This window comes from Globicephala melas, chromosome 1 (assembly GCF_963455315.2).
Source record: "Globicephala melas chromosome 1, mGloMel1.2, whole genome shotgun sequence".
Lineage (NCBI taxonomy): Eukaryota > Metazoa > Chordata > Mammalia > Artiodactyla > Delphinidae > Globicephala > Globicephala melas.
Window position 1 is genome coordinate 151,064,748 of NC_083314.1, and position 23,921 is coordinate 151,088,668.

The window sequence follows — 23,921 nt, forward strand, 5'->3', positions numbered from 1 at the left end:
TACTAATTCTTGTAGCTTTTTGTAGATTCCTTAGGATTTTCTACCGTTTGACCTTTATAGGTCAAACTGTAGACATTGACATTTATAGACATTCCACCCAGTAAAGGAGAATGCACATCCTTTTCAAGTGCTAAGAACCTTTACCAAAATAGACCATATTTTTAAAAATAAAACAGGTCTCAGTAAATTTATAAAGATTAAAATCATACAAAATATATTCTCTGACCACAGTAGAGTTAAATTAGAAATCAATAACAGAGAGGTATCAAGAGAACCCTAAGTATTTGGAAATTAAACCACATATTTCTACATAACCCAAAGAAGAAACCACAAGGGAAATTTTTTAAAAAATTTTTATTGTAGGATAGTTGATTTACAACGTTGTGTTAGTTTCAGGTGTACAGCAAAGTGAATCAGTTATACATATATCCATTCTTTTTTTTAGATTCTTTTCCCATATAGGCCATTATAGAGAATTGAGTTCCCTGTGTTATACAGTAGGTTCTTATTAGTTATCTATTTTATATATAGTAGTGTGTCTATGTCAATCCCAATCTCCCAGTTTTACCCCCCCCATCCCCTTGGTTTTCTACATCTGTGACTCTACTTCTGTTTTGTAACTAAGTTCATTCGTACCCTTTTTTTAGATTCCACATATAAGCGATATCATATGATATTTGTCTTTCTGTGTCTGACTTCACTCAGTATGACAATCTCTAGGTCTATCCATGTTGCTGCAAATGGCATTATTTTGTTCTTTTTTATGGCTGACTAATATTCCATTGTATATATGTACCACATCTTCTTTATCCATTCCTCTGTTGATGGATATTTAGGTTGCTTCCATGTCCTGGCTATTGTACATAGTGCTGCAGTGAACATTGGGGTGCATGTATCTTTTCAAATTATTGTTTTCTCCGAGTATATGCCTAGGAGTGGGATTGCTGGGTCATATAGTAGTTCTATTTTTAGGTTTTTTTTTTTTTTGAGGTACGCGGGCCTCTCACTGCTGTGGCCTCTCCCGTTGCGGAACACAGGCTCCGGATGCGCAGGCTCAGCGGCCATGGCTCACAGGCCCAGCCGCTCCGCGGCATGTGGAATCTTCCCGGACCGGGGCATGAACACGTGTACCCTGCATCGGCAGGCAGACTCTCAACCACTGTGCCACCAGGGAAGCCCTATTTTTAGTTTTTTAAGGAACTTGCATACTGTTCTCCATAGTGGTTGTATCAATTTACATTCCCATCAACAGTGTAGGAGGGTTCCCTTTTCTCCACACCCTGTCCAGCATCTATTGTTTGTAGATTTTTTGATGATGGCCATTCTGACCAGTGTGAGGTGATACCTCATTGTAGTTTTGATTTGCATTTCTTTAATAATTAGTGATGTTGAGCATCTTTTCATGTGCTTTTTGGCCATCTGACCACAAGGGAAATTAGAAAATATTTTGAACTTACTGAAAATAAAATTTCAGTATATTAAAATTTGAGGGATATAGTTAAAGCAATGATTAGAGAAAAATTTTTAGCATTAAGCACTCTGTTAGAAAAGAAAAAAGTGTCTCAAATTATCATCTAAGCTTCTACTTTGACAAGCTGGAAAAAGAGGAGCAAATGAAACCCAAATAAGTAGAAAAAAGGAAATAAAAATAATAAGAGCAGAAATAAATGAAATAGAAACCAAAAGTGTTAGAGAAGATCAGTAAAACCAGACGATGGGGTGGTTTTTTGAAAAAAATCAATAAAATTATTAAATTTTAATTAGACTGATCAGAAAAAGGAGAGAAAACACAAATTGTTAATAACAGGAATGAGAGAGGGAACATCACTACAGATCCTATAGACATTAAAAAGATAATGAGCAGGGGAGTTACCTGGTGGTCTAATGGTTAGGATTTGGTGCTTTCACTGCTGTGGCCCAGGTTCAATCCCTGGTCTGGGATCTGAGTTCCCACAGCCATGCAGTGCAGCCAAAAAAACAAACAAAAAAGATAGTAAGTAAATATTGTGAACAACTTTATGGTGATAAATTTGACAACTCAGATTTTTTAAAAAATTGCTTTGGAAGCTTTGTGAAGAATCAGTGTGGAGGAGTTAAGACTAGAAGCAGGGTTATGAATTAGGAGGTTGTTACCAAAGTCCACACTAGCAATGAAGAGGGTCTGAGCCAAGGCATTTAGCACTAAGGATGGAGAAGAAGGACCATCTGAAAAAGTTGTTGATTAATGGGGATGGGTAGCAGAAAGAAAGGGAAGATTCCTTCTACTTTTTGCTTGGGTAACTAGGTGGGTAACTAGGTAATAGGAAAGGGAATATGGGACAAGGAACAGGTTTTTTGTTTTTTTGTTTTTCATTTCAGGTGACTTTTATTTTTTTAAATTAATTTTTATTGGAATATAGTTGCTTTACAATGTTGTGTTAGTTTCTGCTGTACAGCAAAGTGAATCAGTTGTATGTATACATATATCCCCTCTTTTTTTGGATTTCCTTCCCATTTAGGTCACCATAGAGCACTGAGTAGAGTTCCCTGTGCTATACAGTAGGTTCTCATTAGTTTTCTATTTTATGCATAGTAGTGTATATATGTCAATCCCAATTCATCCCACCGCCCCCTTCCCCCCTTGGTATCCATACGTTTGTTCTTTACACCTGTGTCTCTATTTCTGCTTTGCGTGTAAGTTCATCTGTATCATTTTTCTAGATTCCACGTATAAGCAATATTATACGACATTTGTTTTTCTCTTTCTGACTTACTTCACTCTATATGACAGTCTCTAGGTCTATCCACGTCTCTGCAAATGGCACAATTTCGTTCCTATTTATGGCTGAGTAATATTCCATTGTATGTATGTACCACATCTTCTTTATCGTTCCTCTGTTGATGGACATTTAGGTTGCTTCCCAAGGAACAGATTTGAGCGAAGACAATGAGTTTGGCTTTGGCCACAATGAGTTTGAGGTGTTCTATAGTTAGATATAGCAAATCAGAATACCAGATGGAGGTGGTGCCAGATCCTGGGCCCCAGGGTTGTGATCCAGTGTTTATTCCACTCATACCTTCTTGAGATAGACCCATGAACACTTCTTTGCAGTAGTCTGTATGACATTGACCTTAAGAGAGGTGTTTTATTTTTTTAATAAAACATTTTAAAAAACATTTATTTTAATAAAATAAAAATATTTATTCGGTTGTGCTGGGTCTTAGTTGTGGCTCACGGGCTCCTTAGTTGTGGCATACGAATGTAAACTCTTAGTTGCAGCATGCATGTGGGATCTAGTTCCCTGACCAGGAGTCGAACCTGGGCCCCCTGCATTGGGAGCGCGGAGTCTTAACCACTGCGCCACCAGGGAAGTCCCAAAGAGATGTGTTTTAGAAAAGGTTTTCTCTTTAGATCTCAGTCTTACAGGTGAAGGACACATCTTAATACACTTTTAAATATACTACTTCCCTGTAGTAAGTTCTTATGGATTTGTCATCTATAACTTTTTTTTTTTCACTTTTGCTATATATCTTTAGTTATGCTTGGTGATGACCTTTTGTGGTATATAGAAAATTCCTTCTCACTGAGGCTCAGTCAGAATTTGGAGAATGTCTCCTAAATATGGGATTCTTTAGTTGAACAGTAAACTCTATGTTCACTCTGTTCATGTTGTTTGTGATTTTAGGGAAGTTAACATAGCCCCGCTTAGCATTAGTCTCTCTCCATACGGAAGATTCCTGGTCCAATTATGAGACTGACTGTCCCGTGTTTATAGTTACTCCCTTCACTCTACCTAAAATGTCCTCTCCAACCTATGGAAGTGTCACCTTCTCTTTGAAATCACAAAGAGTTTTAATCACAAACAGTTTTAATCAGAGCATAATCATCCTCTATGCTTTCATCACACTTTGTTTTTCTATCTCAGTACCTCTCAAGGCCTGCTTTATGCTATAGTTAGTGGCATGGGAGACTGATCTCCCTGAGAGCAGGTACTGTGTCTAATTCATCTTTGTAACATCAGCATTTTATGTACAGTATGAACTAAAGAAATTTTTGTTGGACTTGAATTCATCATGCCTGCCTCAGAGGCGATCCCTTCCATGAAGCCTTCCTTAATTAATCATTTCCATGTCTAATTTTTCCATATTACGTTTCTTAAGAATGGGAACCATGTTTAGTTCATTTCTGAATTCTCAGTGCCTATTTGTCCTTTACATATTAAATGTATTTGTACTTATTGGTTGAATGAGTGAGTTAATGACTGAAAGAAAGCCAAATGGGGAAAGGAAGAAAGTGAGAAGGAAAGAAGAAAGGTTAAATGATTTGAAAAAGAAAGAGGAAGAAAGAAGGGAAGAAAATAGAAAAGAGAATGATTATAGTGAAAGGGAGAGATAATTGAGCACTATCATGGAACAAGTAGTGGAAATTGTTACACTTTAGAGGTGCTAAAATCTGATCTTCAGATATCAGCAACACATGTTATATTGCAGTGGGTTATATTACCCTGCCAAAGATCCATGACAAAACCCCAAGTTTTCTGTCATTAATTGATAGCTACCTGGATAAGGTGAAGGCATCTATTACGTGGAAACTGCCTGTTACTGCGTTCATTGTGATCCTCAGTGAAGCACTAACGGCTGTCTGATGGAGAGTGGTGATAGCTCTTTCTTTGGAGTGAATGAAGAGTTAAAATGTGATCCTATTTGTATATGCTTTGATAAATGCTCTTCTAAATTCTTTACATCAGGAAGAAGTGGTGTGTAATGTATTAGTTAAAGCATGGGCTCTAATCATACAGACGCGAGTTTTATCTTAGATCTCGTTTACTAGTTTTAGTACCCTGAACAAAGTCACTTCATTTCTTTTACTCCAAGTTTTCTCATTCGTAACATGTGATTGCTGTAAGAATTAACTGAGAGAATGCACGTAAAATACGTTGAAAAGTCTCAATAATATTAGCTGTTATTACTAAATCTAGAAACAGACCAAATCTAATTGAAAAAGTGTAACCATTGTCTAAATGAATGAGAGTTTTTCCTTCTTTTTTTCTTTCATGCTATAGAAGTCATTGTCATTACCACCAGGGATGTCCAAAAGGCTCTATGTGCAGACTTCAAGATGAAAATGAAGCTAGATATTGTGTGGATTCCTGATGAACCTGACATGGGAACTGCAGATTCTCTGCGCCACATATATGAGAAACTTAAGGTGAAAAACTATTTCTTGATTTTTATTGTTCATTGAAGATAAATATCATCTTATGTTTTCCCAATGCATTGCAGTTTACAGTGCTTTTTTTCCTTAATATTTTATTTTTTATTTTGTTTTATTTATTTATTTATTTTGGCTCCATTGGGTCTTTGCTGCTGTGCGCAGGCTTTTCTCTAGTTGTGGCGAGTGGGGGCTACTCTTCGTTGCGGTGCAAGGGCTTCTCATTGCAGTGGCTTCTCTTGTTGCGGAGCATGGGCTTTAGGCATGTGGGCTCAGTAGCTGTGGCTCTTGGGCTCTACAGCGCAGGTTCAGTAGTTGTGGTGCACAGGCTTAGTTGCTCCGTGGCATGTGGGATCTTCCAGAACTGGGGATCTAACCCATGTCCCCTGCCTTGGCAGGCGGATTCTTAACCACTGCACCACCAGGGAACTCCCTACAGTGCATTTTAAAAAATATATTCTTGCATCACATTCTTTCTTGCCCATGTTTCAACTGCTTTTTAGTTTGGTTACTAGTGAAGATTTAGACAGTTGTTACAGTCACTAGTTTCCAATATTTTTCAGTCATAGTACATCTTTATAAAAAAATATACTTCAAATATACTTCAAAAGATTCCATTTATATAAAGTTCCTGAATAAGCAAAACTAATATATAGTAATAGAAATCAGACCAGCAGTTCACACTGCAGATGAGGGATCGACTGGAAAGAAGTACGAAGAAACTTTCAAAAATTTCAGCTCCCCCACATGATAATATTTGAATGTTTAGTCTCCTTTGATTAAGAAATTAACACGGGTCTATGGATATGAGGGTACAGTCTCCCCAGTGGCCTGTGGCCCATAAACTGAGAAAGATCCACTGTCAGTTGTTCTCAAATTGATGTCCTTTGGAAAAAATTCATTCTGTGTGATAATGTTGCTATCTTACTTGAGTTGGGGGGCAAAATTTTTCCTACTATTTCTAGTGACTGCAAACAGATGTATTATTATTTTCAACCTACCTGTGCACTAAAGAACAAAAAATTAATGCAGATATGTACACAGCCTTTCCTTCCCTTTATTGGGGAATAATTTACACACAGTAGAATACACAGGTATTATATAGTTCAATGAGTTTTGACAATTATATATACCCAGGTTATCATTATCCAAATCTAGAACATTTTCATCACCTCTCAAAGTTCCTTTGTGCTTTATTTTAGTCAATCCTGCACCTTTAGAGTCAACTGCTGTTCTGATTTCTATCACCATATATTAATTTTGCTTGTTCATGAACTAGGTATAAATGAAATCATATAATTTTATTCTGGTTTATTTTGTTCAGCATAATATTTTTCAAATTCATTCATATGATTGCAGGTATAACTAGTTCTTGTTTATTGCTGAGTAGTAGTCCATTGAATAAATATACCACTATTTACCCATTTTTCTGTTGATGGTCATTTGGATTGTTTCTAATTTTTAGATATTATGAATAAAGCAGTTATGAATATTGTTCTGCAGGTTTTTTTGTAAAAATATTATAGGTTATAGGGTTTACTTTATTGCAAACTGCCAAATAGTTTTCTAAGTGGTTGTACATTTTACACTTCATCAGCAATGTATAAGAATTGTACTTGCTTCACATCTTCATCAACACTTGGTATTATCAGTCTTTTTAATCTTAACCATTCTAGTGTGTGTTATGTACCACTATCTCATTGTGGGTGTTTTTTTTAATAACTATGTTTATTCTTTTTTTAATGATATTTTGTTTATTTATTTTATTTATTAGTTTTGGCTGCGTTGGTTCTTCATTGCTGCATGTGGGCTTTCTGTAGTTGCGACGAGCGGGGGCTACTCTTTGTTGCAGTGCGCAGGCTTCTCGTTGCTGTGGCTTCTCTTGTTGTAGAGCATGGGCTCTAGGCGCACGGACTTCAGTAGTTGTGGCAAGTGGGCTCAGTAGTTGTGGCTCACGGGCTCTAGAGCGCAGGCTCAGTAGTTGTGGCGCAGGAGCTTAGTTGCTCTGTGGTATGTGGGATCTTCCTGGACCAGGGCTCGAACCCGTGTCCCCTGCATTGACAGCTGGATTCTTAACCACTGCGCCACCAAGGAAGCCCTCATTGTGGTTTTAATTTGCATTTCCTTGATGATAATGATACTGATCACCTTTTCATATGATTATTAACCATTTGTATATCTTCATGGAATGTCTGTTCAAGGCATTTGCCTTTTTTTTGAGTTGTTTGCCTTGTTATTATTGATTATAGAAATTCTTTATATATTATAGGTGCAAGGCTTTTGTCAGATATGTGTTGTGAATATTTTCTGCCAGTCTGTGACTTGCCTTCTTACATTTTTAATGGTGACTTTGATGACCAGAAGTTTCAAATGTTGATGAAATCCAGATTACTGATTTTTTCTTTTACGGTTAGTACTTTTTGTGTCCTAAGAAATCTTTGCTTACCCCAAGCTTATAAAGATAGTCTTTTGTATTTACTTCTAAAAGTAAAGGTATAAAGGTTTACTTTTTTCTGTATGGATATTCAGTTGTTCCAGCATCATTTGTTAAAAAGACCTGCCTTTCCCCATTGAATTGCTCTGAAGCCTTAGTTGAAAATCAGTTGACCGATTATGTGTGTGCTATTTCTTTTTTCATTTTTAAATTTATTTATTTTTGGCTGTGTTTTTTGGTCTTCATTGCAGTGTGTGAGCTTCTCATTGCAGTGGCTTCTCTTGTTGCAGAGCATGGGCTCTAGGCAAGCAGGCTTCAGTAGTTGTGGCCCACAGGCTCAGTAGTTGTGGCTCATGGGCTGTAGAGCACAGGCTCAGTAGTTGTGGTGCATGGGCTTAGTTGCTCTGCAGCATGTGAGATCTTCCTGGACCGGAGATTGAACCTGTGTCCCCTGCATTGGCAGGTGGATTCTTTTTTTTTTTTTTTTTTTTTTTTTGCGGTACGCGGGCCTCTCACTGTTGTGGCCTCTCCCATTGCAGAGCACAGGCTCCGGACGCGCAGGCTCAGCAGCCATGGCTCACGGACCTAGCCGCTCTGCGGCATGTGGGATCTTCCCGGACCAGGGCACGAACCCGTGTCCCCTGCATCGGCAGGCGGACTCTCAACCACTGTGCCACCAGGGAAGCCCTGGCAGGTGGATTCTTAATCACTACGTCACCAGGAAAGTCCCTGAGTGTGCTATTTCTGTTCTCTCTACTTTGTTCCATTGGTCTTTTTGTCTCTACTTCCCGTACCACATTTAATAAAGTCTTGATTATTTTTAACTTTATAAAGTAGGTCTAGAAATCAGGTACTATAAATCTGCCAACTTTGTTCCTTTTCCTGAAGATTGCCTTGGCTAGTCTAGGTCCTTTGGATTTCCTTTTCCTGAAGATTGCCTTGGTTATTCTAGGTCCTTTGCATTTCCATATAAATTTTAGAATTAATTTGCCAGTTTTTACAAAAAAAGCTTTCTGGGATTTTGATTGGAATTGCATTGAATCTGTAGGTCAATTTGGGGAGAATTGACATCTTCATATTGAATCTTCCAATCCTTGAACATCTATTTATTTAGATTTTCTGTAATTTCTCTCAGTAATGTTTTTATAATTTTCAGTATAGAGGTTTTGAACATCTTTCAATAATTTTATTCCTGTTTCATTTCAATGTAATGATATTGTAACTAGTATTTTTTATTCTATTTTCTAATTGTTTATTGCTTGTATATAGCCATACAACTGTTTTTTTGCATATTGACCTTGTGCCCTGTGACTTTCTTAAATTGTCGATTCTTTCGGATTTTCTATATACATCATCATGTTGCCTGCAAATAAAAACAGTATTATAATATATCTTCCTTTCTAATCTTAATGCCTTTTATTTCTTTTTATTGCCTTATTGCCCTGGCCAGGGCCTCCAGTGCAATGTATATAGGCATTTCCTTTCACTTTTTGGCCTCCTTTTTGTCTTTCTCTGCTTCTACCCAAGTAGGCTTTGGTGCTTCTGATTACAGTGGGGATTTCTAATACCATAATGTTGGGTGTGTTGTTTTCTTTAGTGCAGCTGCTTCTTTCTTTAGGGAAGATACGGGGAATTTCACTAAGGTCATGAGAACTCTGTTCTTTCACAGGGATAGATGCCAGGTTTACCAAGAAGCTAAGGGTGTTTAGTGGTCTTCCCAGGAGCTGTTTTAGTTACTGTCTAACAATTTAGTATGGAGGTATAAACTAAACTCTCTGTTCCCTAATCTATAAATCTTAGAAATGTTATTTTTGCCCTAGCCTAGAACTGGAGATCCTGGGAGTTTCATGCAAATAAGTTCCTATAACTCTTAGAGTCTTGAGAAATAATAGGGCCAACTATTAATAAATAGGAGAGGGCATGAGATGAACGGTAAAGTAACTGCCAAAAGGACATTTTACTCCCAAGTCACTACCTCTTCTTATGGTTTTGATCACTTCTTATTTTAGGGCTTCTCCTTATACCTAGGATCAGAATCCTCATTAAGTCATTCTGCACAGTATAATTTCTATTCTTCCCTTACCCCTTTGTTTTCACATCATTTACACGGCATCCTTTATATACAGTCCTGCCTCTGAGCTTTCTTCTCAAGCTGTGACTTTGGCTAGCAAGTCTCTGCTCTCTTTGCTCTCTCCACTTGGTTTCTCCTATACCAATGGCACCTGAAATCCTGGCTTCACATCAACTTGCATTCCAACCTGGAACAGAAAGCAGCAAAGCTAACCTGTGGAGGAACATAAATAGATGCCTGAATAGCCATTAAGAACAAAGTAAAACCTGAGCCAAAATTTAGAACCGTCTGATTGGGATCAACGTGAGCTTGTAGGAAGCACAATGGAAATACGTATAAACAGTTAAAAAAGTGAGATAGCCTGAGGAGGCAGTTTGTTAGTGTTTGCTGAAGGATGACAGGTACCTTGTTAAGGGAGAAAGTTGTACCCACAGGCTGTGCCATGGTTTAAAAGCAGTGCTACTTTGAGCCATTTATTTCTCTTCCCCTGTGCCCACAAAGCAGCGTCCTAAACATTTGGAGACTCTTTTTCAATAAGATTTTAGGTAAGATAAGAATATTCCCTTTGAGAGTTCCGAGTTTATTTGCTTTTGGTTCTTTTATCTTTACCTACTTCCTCCAGATTGAGTTCCCCAAATTTACTGTGAGGTTATCCCATGTGGCTTCTGCTTTGCTCAGAGAAAGACCACAGTAGTATATTAGCTTTATTTGGCTTGTTTAAAATATGTTTTATTGTTTTAGTTTATCATCTTTGTCATTTGCCTTGCATTTGCTAAATGTATTGCAGTCCTACTTGTATGTGGAAACTTCTGTTGTGTGTACTTATAGAATATTGGAGCTGGACATCATATCTGCTATGTTATGTTTTTTCAACATATTTCATTTGGTTTTATTCTTCTGGCACTGTTTTCTACTTCATTTTGCCTTATCTCATCCCACAATTTTGCTGATTTACTGGCTTTTCACTTTTTGTTTCAGCTGCCCAAACCTCTTTCCCTGACTTATCAAGAGAGATTATTGGCTCATTCATTCTCCCAGGCCCTGGGTGAGTGAGCTCCATTATTATAAATGGTGCTGATAATATAAAAGTTCTTAGATTTTATATTTTCTTCATAATTGTGTTTCCTGTTTGCTGAAGAATGATTCAGTCTTACCTATGTCTGAACTCATTCATTCGGCAAATATTTGTTCAGTCAACTAATAATAATGATTAAAATTGTTATTTAGGGGGCTTCCCTGGTGGCGCATTGGTTGAGAGTCCGCCTGCCGATGCAGGGGACACGGGTTTGTGCCCCGGTCCGGGAAGATCCCACATGCCGCGGAGCAGCTAGGCCCGTGAGCCATGGCCACTGAGCCTGCGCGTCCGGAGCCTGTGCTCCGCAACAGGAGAGGCCACAACAGTGAGAGGCCCGCGTACCGCAAAAAAAAAAAAAAAAATTGTTATTTATTAAATACCAATTGTGGACCAGTTATTTTTTTAAACTTTTTTTTTTTTAATATGAAATGCTTCATGGATTTACGTGTCATCCTTGTGCAGGGGCCGTACTAATCTTCTCTGTTTCGATCCAATTTCAGTATATGTGCTGCCGAAGCAAGCACTTTTAAAAACTTTTTATTATGGAAAATTTCAAACATGTACAGAAGTACATGGAGCATTACCTATATATCTGTCACCCAGCTTCAGCAGTTACCAACCCATGGCAAATCTTATTTCATCTGTATTCCCACCCAACTTGCTCCCTCTCATGTTCTTTTGAAGGAAATCTCAGACATCATGTTATTTCATCTGTAAATATTTCAGAACATTGCTATATGAGGGCTTTTTAAAAAATAAAAATAAAAGTATAATGCCATTATACCACCTAAAAAAACAAATTAATAATTCATTAGTGGGCTTCCCTGGTGGCGCAGTGGTTGAGAGTCTGCCTGTGGATGCAGGGGACGCGGGTTCGTGTCCCGGTCCGGGAAGATCCCACATGCTCTGGAGCGGCTAGGCCCGTGAGCCATGGCCGCTGATCCTGCGCGTCCGGAGCCTGTGCTCCGCAACAGGAGAGGCCATAACAGTGAGAGGCCCGCGTACCGCAAAATAAATAAATAAATAAAATAATAATAATTCATTAGTATCATCAAGTATCCAATCAGTACATGAGTTTCTAGTTGCCTCATAAATAGAATTTTTAAATCTTTTTAGTGTGTTTATTAAAATCAGGAAGCAAATAAGGACTACACATTATAATTGATTAAAATATCTCTTTTAATATATAGATTTCCCCTCCATCTCTCTTTTTTTTTCCCCTTATAATTTATATGTTGAAGGAACTGGGTATTTTTCTTGTAGAGTTTCCCACAGTCTGCATTTTGCTGATTGTGACCCTGTGGTGTCATCTTTTTTTTTTAATACATTTATTTACTTATTTATTTATACACATTATAATTGATTAAAATATCTCTTTTAATATATAGATTTCCCCTCCATCTCTCTTTTTTTTTCCCCTTATAATTTATATGTTGAAGGAACTGGGTATTTTTCTTGTAGAGTTTCCCACAGTCTGCTTTTGCTGATTGTGACCCTGTGGTGTCATCTTTTTTTTTTTTTAATACATTTATTTACTTATTTATTTATTTATTTATTTTTGGCTGCGTTGGGTGTCTGTTGCTGCGCAGGGCTTTCTCTAGCTGCAGCGAGTGGGGGCGGCTCTTCGTTGCAGTGCACAGGCTTCTCATTGCGGTGGCTTCTCTTGTTGCAGAGCGCGGGCTCTAGGCACGTGGGCTTTAGTAGTTGTGGCATGTGGGCTCAGTAGTTGTGGCGCAGAGGCTTAACTGCTCCAAGGCATGTGGGATCTTCCCGGACCAGGGCTCAAACCTGTGTCTCCTGCATTGGCAGGTGGAATCTTAACCACTGCGCCACCAGGGAAGCCCTGTGGTGTCATTTCAAAAGTACTCCTCTCTCTGTATTTTCTGTTAATTGGTAGTTGGACCTAGAGGCTAAATTGAATTCCAGTTTGAATTTTTTTGGCAAGATGCTTTTGTAGGTGGTGGTGTCTTCTGTCTTGAGGCAAATCATTTCTAATTGTCTTTTTTTGGTGTTAGCAGCTGTTAATGATCATTACCACCAGTCCCTAGTCCTTGTCTCTCTGGTCATTTGGCTGTCTGAAGCTTATTACTAGTAGGTTCCTTAAGAAGTGGTCATGATATCAGTGCTCAACAGATTATCTGCAGCCTTTGTATTCATAAGCCAATTTATGGGGATATAATATCCTTGACTCACATTTTTTCCTTAAATATCTTGAACGAATTCTTTCATTATCTTCTATTGTAAAGTGTTGCTGTCAAAACAGTCCAAGTGAAAATCTGCTTTTCTTTCCCTTATGAGTGAATTGGTCCTTTTATCTAGGCTCCCAAAGGAGTTTTTATTTTTCTTTAAAATCTTGTGGTTTTACTACATAATATGTCCCATTGATGTTCTGAATTTTATTTTCTAGATATGTAGTATGTCCTTTCCCTGTGAAGTTTCTGCCTTTTTTATTACTTCAGAGAAGTTTTTTAGAATTACAGTTTTAGGCATTCGTTCTGTTACATTGCTTTGGTTTTAGACTTTGGGACTCTTGTGTGTATGCTGGATCTTTGTTGCTTATATTCTCTTTCTGCTACTTTGCCTCAAATCCTTTTTATCTTAAAAAAAAATTTTTTTTTAGGATTTTCTTCCTTTTTTACATTCTGTTTCCCTTAAGGCAGCGGTCCCCAATCTTTTTGGCACCAGGGACCAGTTTCGTGGAAGACAGTTTTTCCATGGACCAGGGGTGGGGCGGTGGGGGATGTGGTTTCAGGATGATTCAAGCACATTACATTTATTGTGTACTTTATTTCTATTATTATTATTACACTGTGTTATACAATGAAATAGTTATACAGCTCACCGTAATGCAGAATCATGGGAGCCCTGAGCTTGTTTTCACTTGCCACTAACTGATAGGGTTTTTTTTTTTTCCTCCCCTTTTCCATTATGGTTTATTACAGGATATTGAGTATAATTCCCTGTGCTATACAGTAGGACCTTGTTATTTATCTATTTTTTTAATAGATCTTTATTGGAGTATAGTTGCTTCATAATACTGTGTTAGTTTCTGTTGCACAACAAAGTGAATCAGCCATGTGCATACACATGTCCCCATATCCCCTCCCTCTTGAGCCTCCCTCCCACCCTCCCTATCTCACCCCTCTAGATCATCACAAAGCACCGAGCTGATCTCCCTGTGCTATGCTGCTGCTTCCCACCAGCCAACTGTTTTACATTCGGTAGTGTATATATGTTGATGCTGCTCTCACTTCGCCCCAGCTTCGCCCTCCCACCCCATGTCCTCAAGTCCATTTTCTATGTCTACCTCTTTATTCCTGCCCTGCAACTAGGTTCAACTGGTAGGGTTTTGATATGAGTCTGCAAGCAGTTGATTTATTATGGTCTCTGGGCAGTCAAACCTCTCTGCTAATGATAATCTGTATTTGCAGCTGCTCCCCAGTGCTCCCTAGTGTTAGCATCACCACTTCAGTTCCACCTCAGATCATCAGGCATTAGATTCTCATAAGGAGCATGCAACCTAGATACCTCGCATGCACAGTTCACAGTAGGGTTTATGCTCCTATGAGAATCTAATGCTGCTGCTGATCTGACAGGAGGTGGCACTCAGGCAGTAATGCGAGCAATGGGGAGCAGCTATAAATACAGATGAAGCTTCGCTCGCTCGCTTGCCCGCCCGCTGCTCACCTCCTGCTGTGCGGCCTGGTTCCTAACAGGCCATGGACCAGGACCCCTGCCTTAATGCATTAAGAGTTGTGTTTTATTCATTCTTGTGTTCTTCCTAGTTTAGCTGTTATTTCTGAAATGATATTTTTCTTTTACTTCTAATTCATTCTTGAGTTCTGTCATTTCATTTCTAACTTTTCTAATTCAGATTTATGTTGTTCTTTCACATTTTCTATCATTTTCTTATTTTAGATAATTTTGAAATCTTAGGCTATGAATTTAATCTGTCTTTTGAGCATGTCTTTCTGACATCTGCTTTTATGGTAGAGATGTTATTCTAACTTTTATTATTATATTTTTCAACAATAACCTTGTATAGGATTTGACTGTAATCCTTTTCTATTACTAATTTTAACCTGAAATTAGTTTTCCTAAATTTTTAGAAGGGAAGGCTGTGTCAGCATAGCTTTTCTAGCTTCATAGTTCTAGAGCCCCCTCTTTTGAGATCTTTTTCCTCTGCTTCATTATCTCCATTTTATCTGGGCTTTCTCTTTCCTTTGCACTGATTATCCCTGTGCTGCCCAGTTTGCATTCTTTTCCCAGTGATTTCTCCTCAGTGCAAGACTTCATGTTGAAAGTGAGTATTGGTTCATTAATTTCGAGAATTCATAGGGCCAAGACTACACCAGCCCCTTCAGACCTTACTGAGAATAGATAAGGGGACTGTCTTAGGAGAGTTTAATGGAAGAGTTAGTAATTGAACCTTAGTCATTTACTTCAAAGCCCATGCTCTTAACTACCATACTGTGCCATATAGTCTGGGATAAAGGTAAGAATAGAATGTATACTTTATCCTGTAGGGATACTTTGAAGGATCATTAACAGGATGATATTTTAGAACTATTATTGCATGACTGAGGGGAGCTAGAGAGACCCTGGAAGGCTCTTGCAGTAGCCTGGTAAGAAATGAGGAAGGACAAAACCAAGTCAATGGCAGTGGTAACAGAGAGAAGGGAACAAATTGGAGAATATTTAGGAGACCTTTAAGGCTAATTAACTGGATGTGGGAGGAAAAGAAGGAGTGGTCAAGTGTGACTTCCAGGTTTCTAGCAAGAGCAACTGGTCGGATGGTGGTGACATTCACAAAGTTAGAGACTGCAGGACAAGGAATAAATTTATAGGGGTAATATGATGTGTAACTACATTTAGCTTACTAAATATACTCTGCCTTTGCAATTCCACAAATTTGGATACTTGTACATCCACCTGGAACATGTTCAATTCCCTCTATCCATACCTAAATAACTAATTCCTGATCTTCCTTAACCTGGATTTCCCCCCAAAAGCAGAGCCTGAGATAAGGGTATGTGTATGGGTAGTTTATTTTGAGAAGTGATTCTAAGGAAGAGGAGTGGGATTTTTTTTTTTTTTTTCGGTACGCGGACCTCTCACTGTTGTGGCCTCTCCCGTTGTGGAGCACAGGCTCTGGATGCGCAGGCTCAGCAGCCATGGCTCACGGGCCCGGCCGCTCCGCGGCATGTGGGATCCTCCCGGACCGGGACACGAACCCGTGTCCCCTGCATCGGCAGGCAGACTCTCAACCACTGCGCCACCAGGGAAGCCCAGGAGTGGGATTTAAAGAGTGATACAGGGAAAAAGGGAAGGGCAATCTAAGTGTGTGTTATGGACTTGGTTACCACTGTGGGCAACTGAAGCTTAGCTCTGGAGACCTTCTCAGGGGCCATGTGGAATGTACCTTAGAGTAATTGCCCAAGACTTGGAAAAGAGAAGTATTTATTCACTAGCTTCCTTTACCCGTTGGTCAAAGGTTGCCCCGTGGGTATAAATTTCCTCACACTTAAAGGTTTGTATGTGTGCCAGAATGGCTGAGTGGGTTCCCATAAGTATCCCACATGGTGGTTGCTGGAAATCTCAGGACAGAAAATGAGAGATGACTGGTGCACGAAGTGAAATGCTGTCAGGTTACATAGCTGATGCAAGAGAAATGTCTGGAATAAAAAGATGGACCCACAGAATGCGAGATGGGTCACAAGAGATGTCTTACTCATCTTTCAGGATTTGGCTAAAACTTTGATTGCCTCTGAAGCCTTCCTTAGCCTCCAAGTTAAAATTAATTGCCCCATCTAATTGTTCCCTAAGCACCCCTGTGTTTATCCTTATTATATAACTTTTTATATAAAACTGTATTGTAATTCCTGTTAGTTATCTGTTTCCCTCTCTTCCTATCTCTTGATAGATTGGGATAGAATTAGAGTCCAAGGGAACAATTTTCTTGTTTCAGATGAGAGAAACTGAAGGATAGTAAAGGATTAAACCAGCCACTTTAAATATTAAAGGCCATAAGGATCTAGGTGGTTGGAAACTTACCTTCACTGTAGAATCTACAGTGCTCAGCACAGAATTTGGCACTTATTACTGGTCAAAATTTAAATATTTTTGAATGGATGAATGAATGATTACTGAATGAATGGATTGATGGATAAAAAAATAAGAGTTTGGCTTCAGACCTGTTAAGAATTAGATTCAAGTAGGATATCTAGCAGGTAGTTGATAAACTTATGTAGAGTTCAGGAAGAAGATCTGAGCTAGAGATACAGGTCTAAGAGTCATCAGCTTATAAGTGATAGCTGAAGCTATGAATGTGAACCATCTTTCTCACAATAATAAGTAGAGTAAATAAAAGACGGAGTCCAGAGGGCCTTAGGAAACACCAATACTTAATAGACAGCTAGAAGAAGAGGACCCTCTGAAAGAGAGACACTCATGATCATGGATGTTTTAAAATAATAGATAATGACTAATACATGTGGTTCTAATATTTTAAAAATATACGGCTTCCCTGGTGGCGCAATGGTTGAGAGTCCGCCTGCCGAGGCAGGGGATTCGGGTTCGTGCCCGGGTCCGGGAGGATCCCACGTGCCGCGGAGCGGCTGGGCTGGTGGGCCATGGCCGCTGGACCTGCACGTCCGGGGCCTGTGCTCCGCGGCGGGAGAGGCCACAGCAGTGAGAGGCCCATGTACCGCAAAAAAAAAAAAAAAAAAAAAAAATTAAAAAAATATAAAAAAGTTTATGGAAAATGTTTTCCTTTCTTCCCTATCTACCAGCCATCCAGTTCTCCTTATTAGCCAATGTTATTAGTTTCTTATACTTTGAGGGTGTTTTAGTTTAGGATGGAAGCAACTTGAACATTTTTATAAGAGAGCAAAAGAGACAGTGGAGAAGTACAAAAGAAAGGAGATAAATGATGGATAAGGTTCCCAAGGAGACAAGAAGGAATTCAGGTACAGTTTTGGGCAGGAAGAAGGCTTACATCTTCCACTGAAATGAGAGGACAGGAGGGAAGAAAAGGCTCAAATGCAGATCAGGAAGGAGAGCAGGAATTAAAATAATTCACTCCTGAGGCCTCTATATTTTTGATGAAGTAGGAGGCATAGTTGTCTGTTGAGAATGTAGAAAGAGGAAGGTGATGGGTTTGGGACTTGTGAGTAATGAAGCTTTAGAATTGCTACTGGAAAATGGGAGAGAGCTGACCAGAGACACTGAGAAGGAGGTCTAGGCAACATCAGGGGTGTAGCTGATGTTGAAGAATATAAATTTATAGTTACTTCAGTTAACACAGTTATTGGGGGGATTTCCTTTTTTTTTTTTCCCCCTTTCACCATTGCTCAGGTGTCTAGGTATGGAGAAGACATGTTTGGATTGATCAAGGATATGGGCAAGGTCAGCATTTGTACCCACTGGAGAGAGGAGAAGACTGAGGCTAGGAAGAATGAGATTTGGCTAAGGACTTAATGGACAAAGCTCTTCCTTCTTTTCTTTCTGGCATGATCTTGGCACAAACTTTCCTCCCAGAGCCAGTCCCTCCAGATTGGATCTGAGTCCTGGGTGAGAGTTTATACATTCATTCTTCTTCTGTGGGATAGCTAGTTTGCTTTCATTTCTTTCACTATGTATAGTGCTACAATGAACATCCTTGCACCGGTTTATTTGTGCTCTTGTTGTGAAGGTAGACACCTGAAGTGATGTGTGGGTTGTAAGTTATGTGCATCTCCAAGTTTACTAGATACTGGCAAATGGTTCTCCAAAGTAGTCATACTAGTCTACATTCCCACCAGTAGTATAAATGAAGAGTTCTGATTTCTCCGTCTTCACTAACAACTGATGTTCTAAGATTTTTATGTTTTTAGTAATATGATGGGTGTGAAATGGTACCTCAGTGTTGGGGGTTTTTTGTTTGTTTTCGTTTTTGTTTTTTGGCCATGATACGCGGCTTGTGGGATCTTAGTTCCCCAACCAGGGATTGAACCCAGGCCCCTGGCAGTGAGAGCACTGAGTGCTAACCACTGGACCGCCAGGGAATTCCCCTCACTGTTGGTTTAGTTTTGCATTTTCTTGATTACTTGAGAATTTTTTGCAAAGTATATTGGCTCTTTTCCTTTTCAATGAATTTCCTGTTCATATCATTTGCCCACTTCTTGTTTGGGTTGTTTGTCTTTTCCTTGCTAATTTGTAGTATATACTCTCTACGCTCTGTATACTAATCCTTTGCTGATTATATGGGTTGCAACTTTCCCCCCAGTGTTACCCCTCTTTTCTCTTTGTTTATAGTACCTTTTGTCATACAGAAGTCTTAGCTTTTTTTTGTGGTGACCTAGATCAATCTTTTCCTTTATGGTTGGTGCTTTTTGTGTCTTACTTTTAAAGTATTAAAAATAGACTCCTGCCATCTAAAACTTTACAATTTTGCTTTTCATATTTGGATTTTTAAATTAGTATTTATATGTGCATATGATATGAAATAGATATCTATTTTTATCTTTTTCCCAAATGAAGAGTTGGTTATCCCAGCACAATTTATTGAGTAATCTTTTCTTCCCCAATTTATACCAAGCTCCACATATACATGGGACTATTTCTAAGCTTTCTGTTCTGTTCCACTAGTATAGTTGTCTTTTCCTTCACTGATATCCTATTGTTTTAATTACCATAGCTTTATAGAAATTCTGTCTAGTAGGATGACTTCCCTCTACCTCACCTTATTATAATTTTTCTTTAAAGTTGTCTTGGCCACTCTTCACCTTTGACATATGAATTTTAGTATCAGCCGTGAAAAATCTTAGTATTTGATTGGAATTACAGTGATTTTCAGATTAATTTGGGAGAGTTGGCATTTTTTAATACTGAGTCTTTCTATTCCTCGAACATAATATGTCTCTCTTTATTAAGGCTATTTTTGTGTTTTTAAATAAAGTTTAATAATTTTCTATAAAAATGTCTTACACATCTTTTGTTGAATTTACTAGTAGATGCTTTCTAGTGTTGTTATTGCAATGGTACTGTTTTTAAAGGTCCACACATTATATTTGGTTATGCCTTTTTAGTCTCTTTTACTCTAGAACAGTCTCCCCTCCAACTCTTTTTCTTTCTTATGCCATTGACTTATCAAATAAAACAAGTATTTGTCCTGTAGCGTCTCCCACATCTCCAGTATGTCTGATTGCTTTCTATTGATGTCATTTAACTTATTTTTGATCGATATTTTGTTTTAGTTTTTTATTGAGATATAATTGACATGCAATATTAGTTTCAGGTATACAGTTACAATGATTTGATATTTGTATATATTGTGAAATGATCACCACAGTAAGTCTAGCTAACATTCATCACCATATGTAGTTACAGAATTTTTTCTCCTCGTGATGAGAACTTTTAAGATCTACTCTCGTAGCAACTTTAAAAAATGTGCAGTACAGTATCATTAACTAGTCACCATGCTGTACATTGCATTTCCATGACTTACTTATTTTATAACTAGAAGTGTGTACCTTTTGACTCCCTTCACCTATTTCACCTACCTCCCACGCCTTACCTCCGGCATCTACTAGTCTGTTCTCTGTATCTGTGAGCTTGGCTTTGTTGTTGTTGTTTTAATATTCCGTGTATAAGTGAGATCATATAGTGTTTGTCTTTCTCTGTTTGACTTATTTCACTTAGCATAATGACTTTGAGGTCCATCCATGTTATTGCACATGGCAAGATTTCACTCTTTTTTATGGCTGAATAATATTCTATTGTATTCATATACCACATTTTCTTTATCCATTCATCTGTCAGTGGACACAGGTTGTTCCATATCTTGGCAATTGTAAATAATATTGCAGTTAACACTGACTAACTTGTTTCTCTTTTTCAGTATTTTCTTGTAAACTGGAGTTTGGCTCTAACTGTTGATTAGATTCAGTTTCAAGTTTTTTGGCAATAATACTTCATATGTATACTTCATATTTCATTATATTCAGATCTGAAATCAGGCATTTCTTTAAAAAGCCTTGATTTTGATTATGATGTCAGTCATACCTCAAAAAAGTGGTTAAAAAAAAAAAGAGCCCTGGTTTCTTTTTGTGGAACATGGTGTTTATGGACTACAATCTGGGCTCTAGGAAAAATAGAAGCTTTTAAATTTTATTGTAATTGATTTTTCAGTTTTTCTTTTATGGTTTGTGATTTCTGTGCCTTGCTTTAGAAATTCTTCCCTATTTTAAGGTCTTAAAGATATTTTCTTATAATCTCATGTAAAAGTTTAGTCTTGCTTCTCACATTTCAGGCTCTAATTCACTTAGAATCTCTCTGTTTATTTCAGTCTTTTTAAGTATATCTCAAAGTTTTGTAAAAATCTTCATAAAAATCTTATTTATCTTTTGTTAGATTTGTTCCCAGATTGTGTTTTCATGCTCTTTCTGTTAGTATATATACTGTATATGTAAATAATACGTATATAACTTAAAGAATCAAATAGTTCTACAAGACTTAGGGTGAAGGACAAGGGTCTCCTGCACTATCATTCCTCGTTCCTTATTTTTGCTCTTCAGAAGCAACTGCTTTCAACGCTTCTTTTTTTCCTTCTGATAATGTCCTTAATATATATTTTTAAAATAAATTTATTTATTTTCTTTATTTATTTTCGGCTGTGTTTGGTCTTCATTGCTGTGTGCGGGTTTTCTCTAGTTGGGCCAGCGGGGGCTACTTGTCCTTGCTGTGCACGGGCTTCTCATTGTGGTGGCTTCTCTTGTTGTGGAGCACAGGCTCTAGGCGTGCGGGCTTCAGTAGTTGTGGCTCACGGGCTCTAGAGCACAGGCTCAGTAGTTGTGGCGCTCGGGCTTAGCTGCTCCGTGGCATGTGGGATCTTCCCAGACCAGGGCTTGAACCCGTATCCCCTGCATTGGCAGGTGAATTCTTAACCACCGCACCACCAGGGAAGTCCTGTCCTCAATATTTTTAAGTATCATATTTATACTACTATTTTCTTTATTTTTATTTTTTTAATTATTTAATTAATTATTATTATTTTTTTGGCTGTGTTGGATCTTCGTTGCTGCGCACGGGCTTTCTCTAGTTGCGGCTAGTGGGCGCTACTCTTTGTTGTGGTGTGTGGGCTTCTCATTGCGTTGGCTTCTCTCGTTGCAGAGCACAAGCTCTAGGCGTGCAGGCTTCAGTAGTTGCAGCATACGGTCTCAGTATTTGTGGTTCGAGGGCTCCAGAGCACAGGCTCTGTAGTTGTGGCGCACAGGCTTCGTTGCTCCACGGAATGTAGGATCTTCCCGGAACAGGGTTCGAACCCGTGTCCCCTGCATTGGCAGGCGGATTCTTAACCACTGCGCCACCAGGGAAGTCCTTTTCTTTAATTTTTAGATAATATCTATTTAATTTCTAGTATGGAAAGTAAGGATTTGACTCATTTAACACTTTGTCCCTCTCTGTGAAAGCTCCCCCTTTCCTAATCTCCCAAATATAGTAGCATCATAATTTTTGTTAAATCAATTATGAGGGCTTATTTATAGCTGAGCCTTATAGTGTACGAGTATTATATTTCCCTTTTTAAAAAATCAACTTTATTGAGTTATAATTTGTATACAATAAAATACACCCATTTTAAATTGTACAGTTTGATTTTTTTTTAAATCAAGTTTATGGAGGTATAAGTTACATACATAAAATTCACCCTTTTTGGTATACTGAGTTTTTTTTAATTTTTTAAAAATTTTATTTGAGTATAGTTGATCCATAATGTTGTGTTACCTTCAGGTGTACAAAAAAGTGACCCAGTCACACACACACATATATCCTTTCCCCTTCAGACTCCCCCACCCACCATATAGGATATCACAGAATACCAAGTAGAGTTCCCTGCGCTACACTGTATGTCCCTGTTGGTTATCTATCTTATTATATAGTAGCGTACATGTAGTATACTGAGTTGTTTTGTTTGTTTTTTTTTTTGTTTTTAATAAATTTATTTATTTTATTTATTTATTTTTGGCTGCGTTGGGTCTTCATTGCTGCACGCGGGCTCTCTCTAGTTGTGGTGAGCCGGGGCTACTCTTCGTTGCGGTGTGCGAGCTTCTCATTGTGGTGGCCTCTCGTTGCAGAGCACAGGCTCTAGGTGCACAGGCTTCAGTAGTTGTGGCACAAGGGCTCAGTAGTTGTGGCTCGCAGTCTCTAGAGCGCAGGCTCAGTAGTTGTGGCGCACAGGCTTACTTGCTCTGCGGCATGTGGGATCTTCCCAGACCAGGGCTCGAGCCCGTGTCCCCTGCATTGGCAGGTGGATTCTTAACCACTGCACCACCAGGGAAGTCCCTATACTGAGTTTTGATAAATGTACTGTGGTGGTATAACTACCACCACAATCAAGATATAGAAGAAAAGTTCTATCAATTCTTCCAAGCTCCTACTTTTTAAAAAAAATGCAGTGTTTTGTTTTTCTTAGTTATTAATTGCCTCACTTTTAAAGTTGCTTAGTTTTCTGTTTCTATTGCTCATTCATCCTCAGATCCTTTAAAAGGAACATAAATGTATCAATATGTTTAAACACATCAGGTATTCTGTCAATCACTTTTGTTTTTCCTTTGAGACAACCCTCCTGGAAGCCATCCATTCTCTCTTCAGATTTCTACTGGTTGCTCTCTAGCCTGCGGCAGATCTGTCATCCTGGGACTTCTCTTCACCATCATTCTGTGAATTCCCTTCTCTCTCCTATTGGATGAGATATTGGATACCCTGGTTCCTAGATCTCACGTTTTCCTCTTTCTTGGTTTACTCCCTCATTTCAAAGGAACCCAGTCCTTATTGGCTTTTTAAAGAGAGCATAGAAGTTAAATATTTTGAGAACTCGCATGTTTGAAAATGTTTTATTCCATCCTTACTCTTGAATGATAACTTATCTTTGTATAGAATTCTAGGTGAGAAATATTCTCTTCAGAATTTTTTGTTCCAAGACCAAACAGACAAACGTCTTTGATGACTACCTGTGCTATGCTATAGGTAGATTTTTTTTTTCCTCCAGAGTTTACCCTTTCACTGAGGTCCCATTTATGCAGGGTCTCAGTTCAAACTCCCAGGTTTCATACCAGCTTCAGGCTACATCTTTTGGCCCAATGTAACACTTTAAAACCCCAGTTAGGGCAGC

General features: G+C 38.5%; 1 protein-coding gene and 1 non-coding gene across 3 annotated transcripts in view; one reads left to right on the forward strand and one right to left on the reverse strand.

Moving 5' to 3' along the window:
* Positions 1-23,921, forward strand: part of EIF2B3 (eukaryotic translation initiation factor 2B subunit gamma) — a 170,102-nt gene that overhangs the window by 7,372 nt on the left and 138,809 nt on the right. For both annotated transcript variants that reach the window (XR_011377360.1, XM_030869951.2), the window contains exon 3: positions 5,043-5,188. Coding sequence is in view for 1 of the 2 variants with exons in the window: in XM_030869951.2 (XP_030725811.1) it covers positions 5,043-5,188 (146 nt within the window). In the remaining variant the exon portion in view is untranslated. The remainder of the gene's footprint in view (positions 1-5,042; positions 5,189-23,921) is intronic.
* LOC115860537 (U6 spliceosomal RNA) lies at positions 11,189-11,295 on the reverse strand. The gene has a single exon (XR_004042478.1). It is a non-coding gene; the product is annotated as a U6 spliceosomal RNA (small nuclear RNA).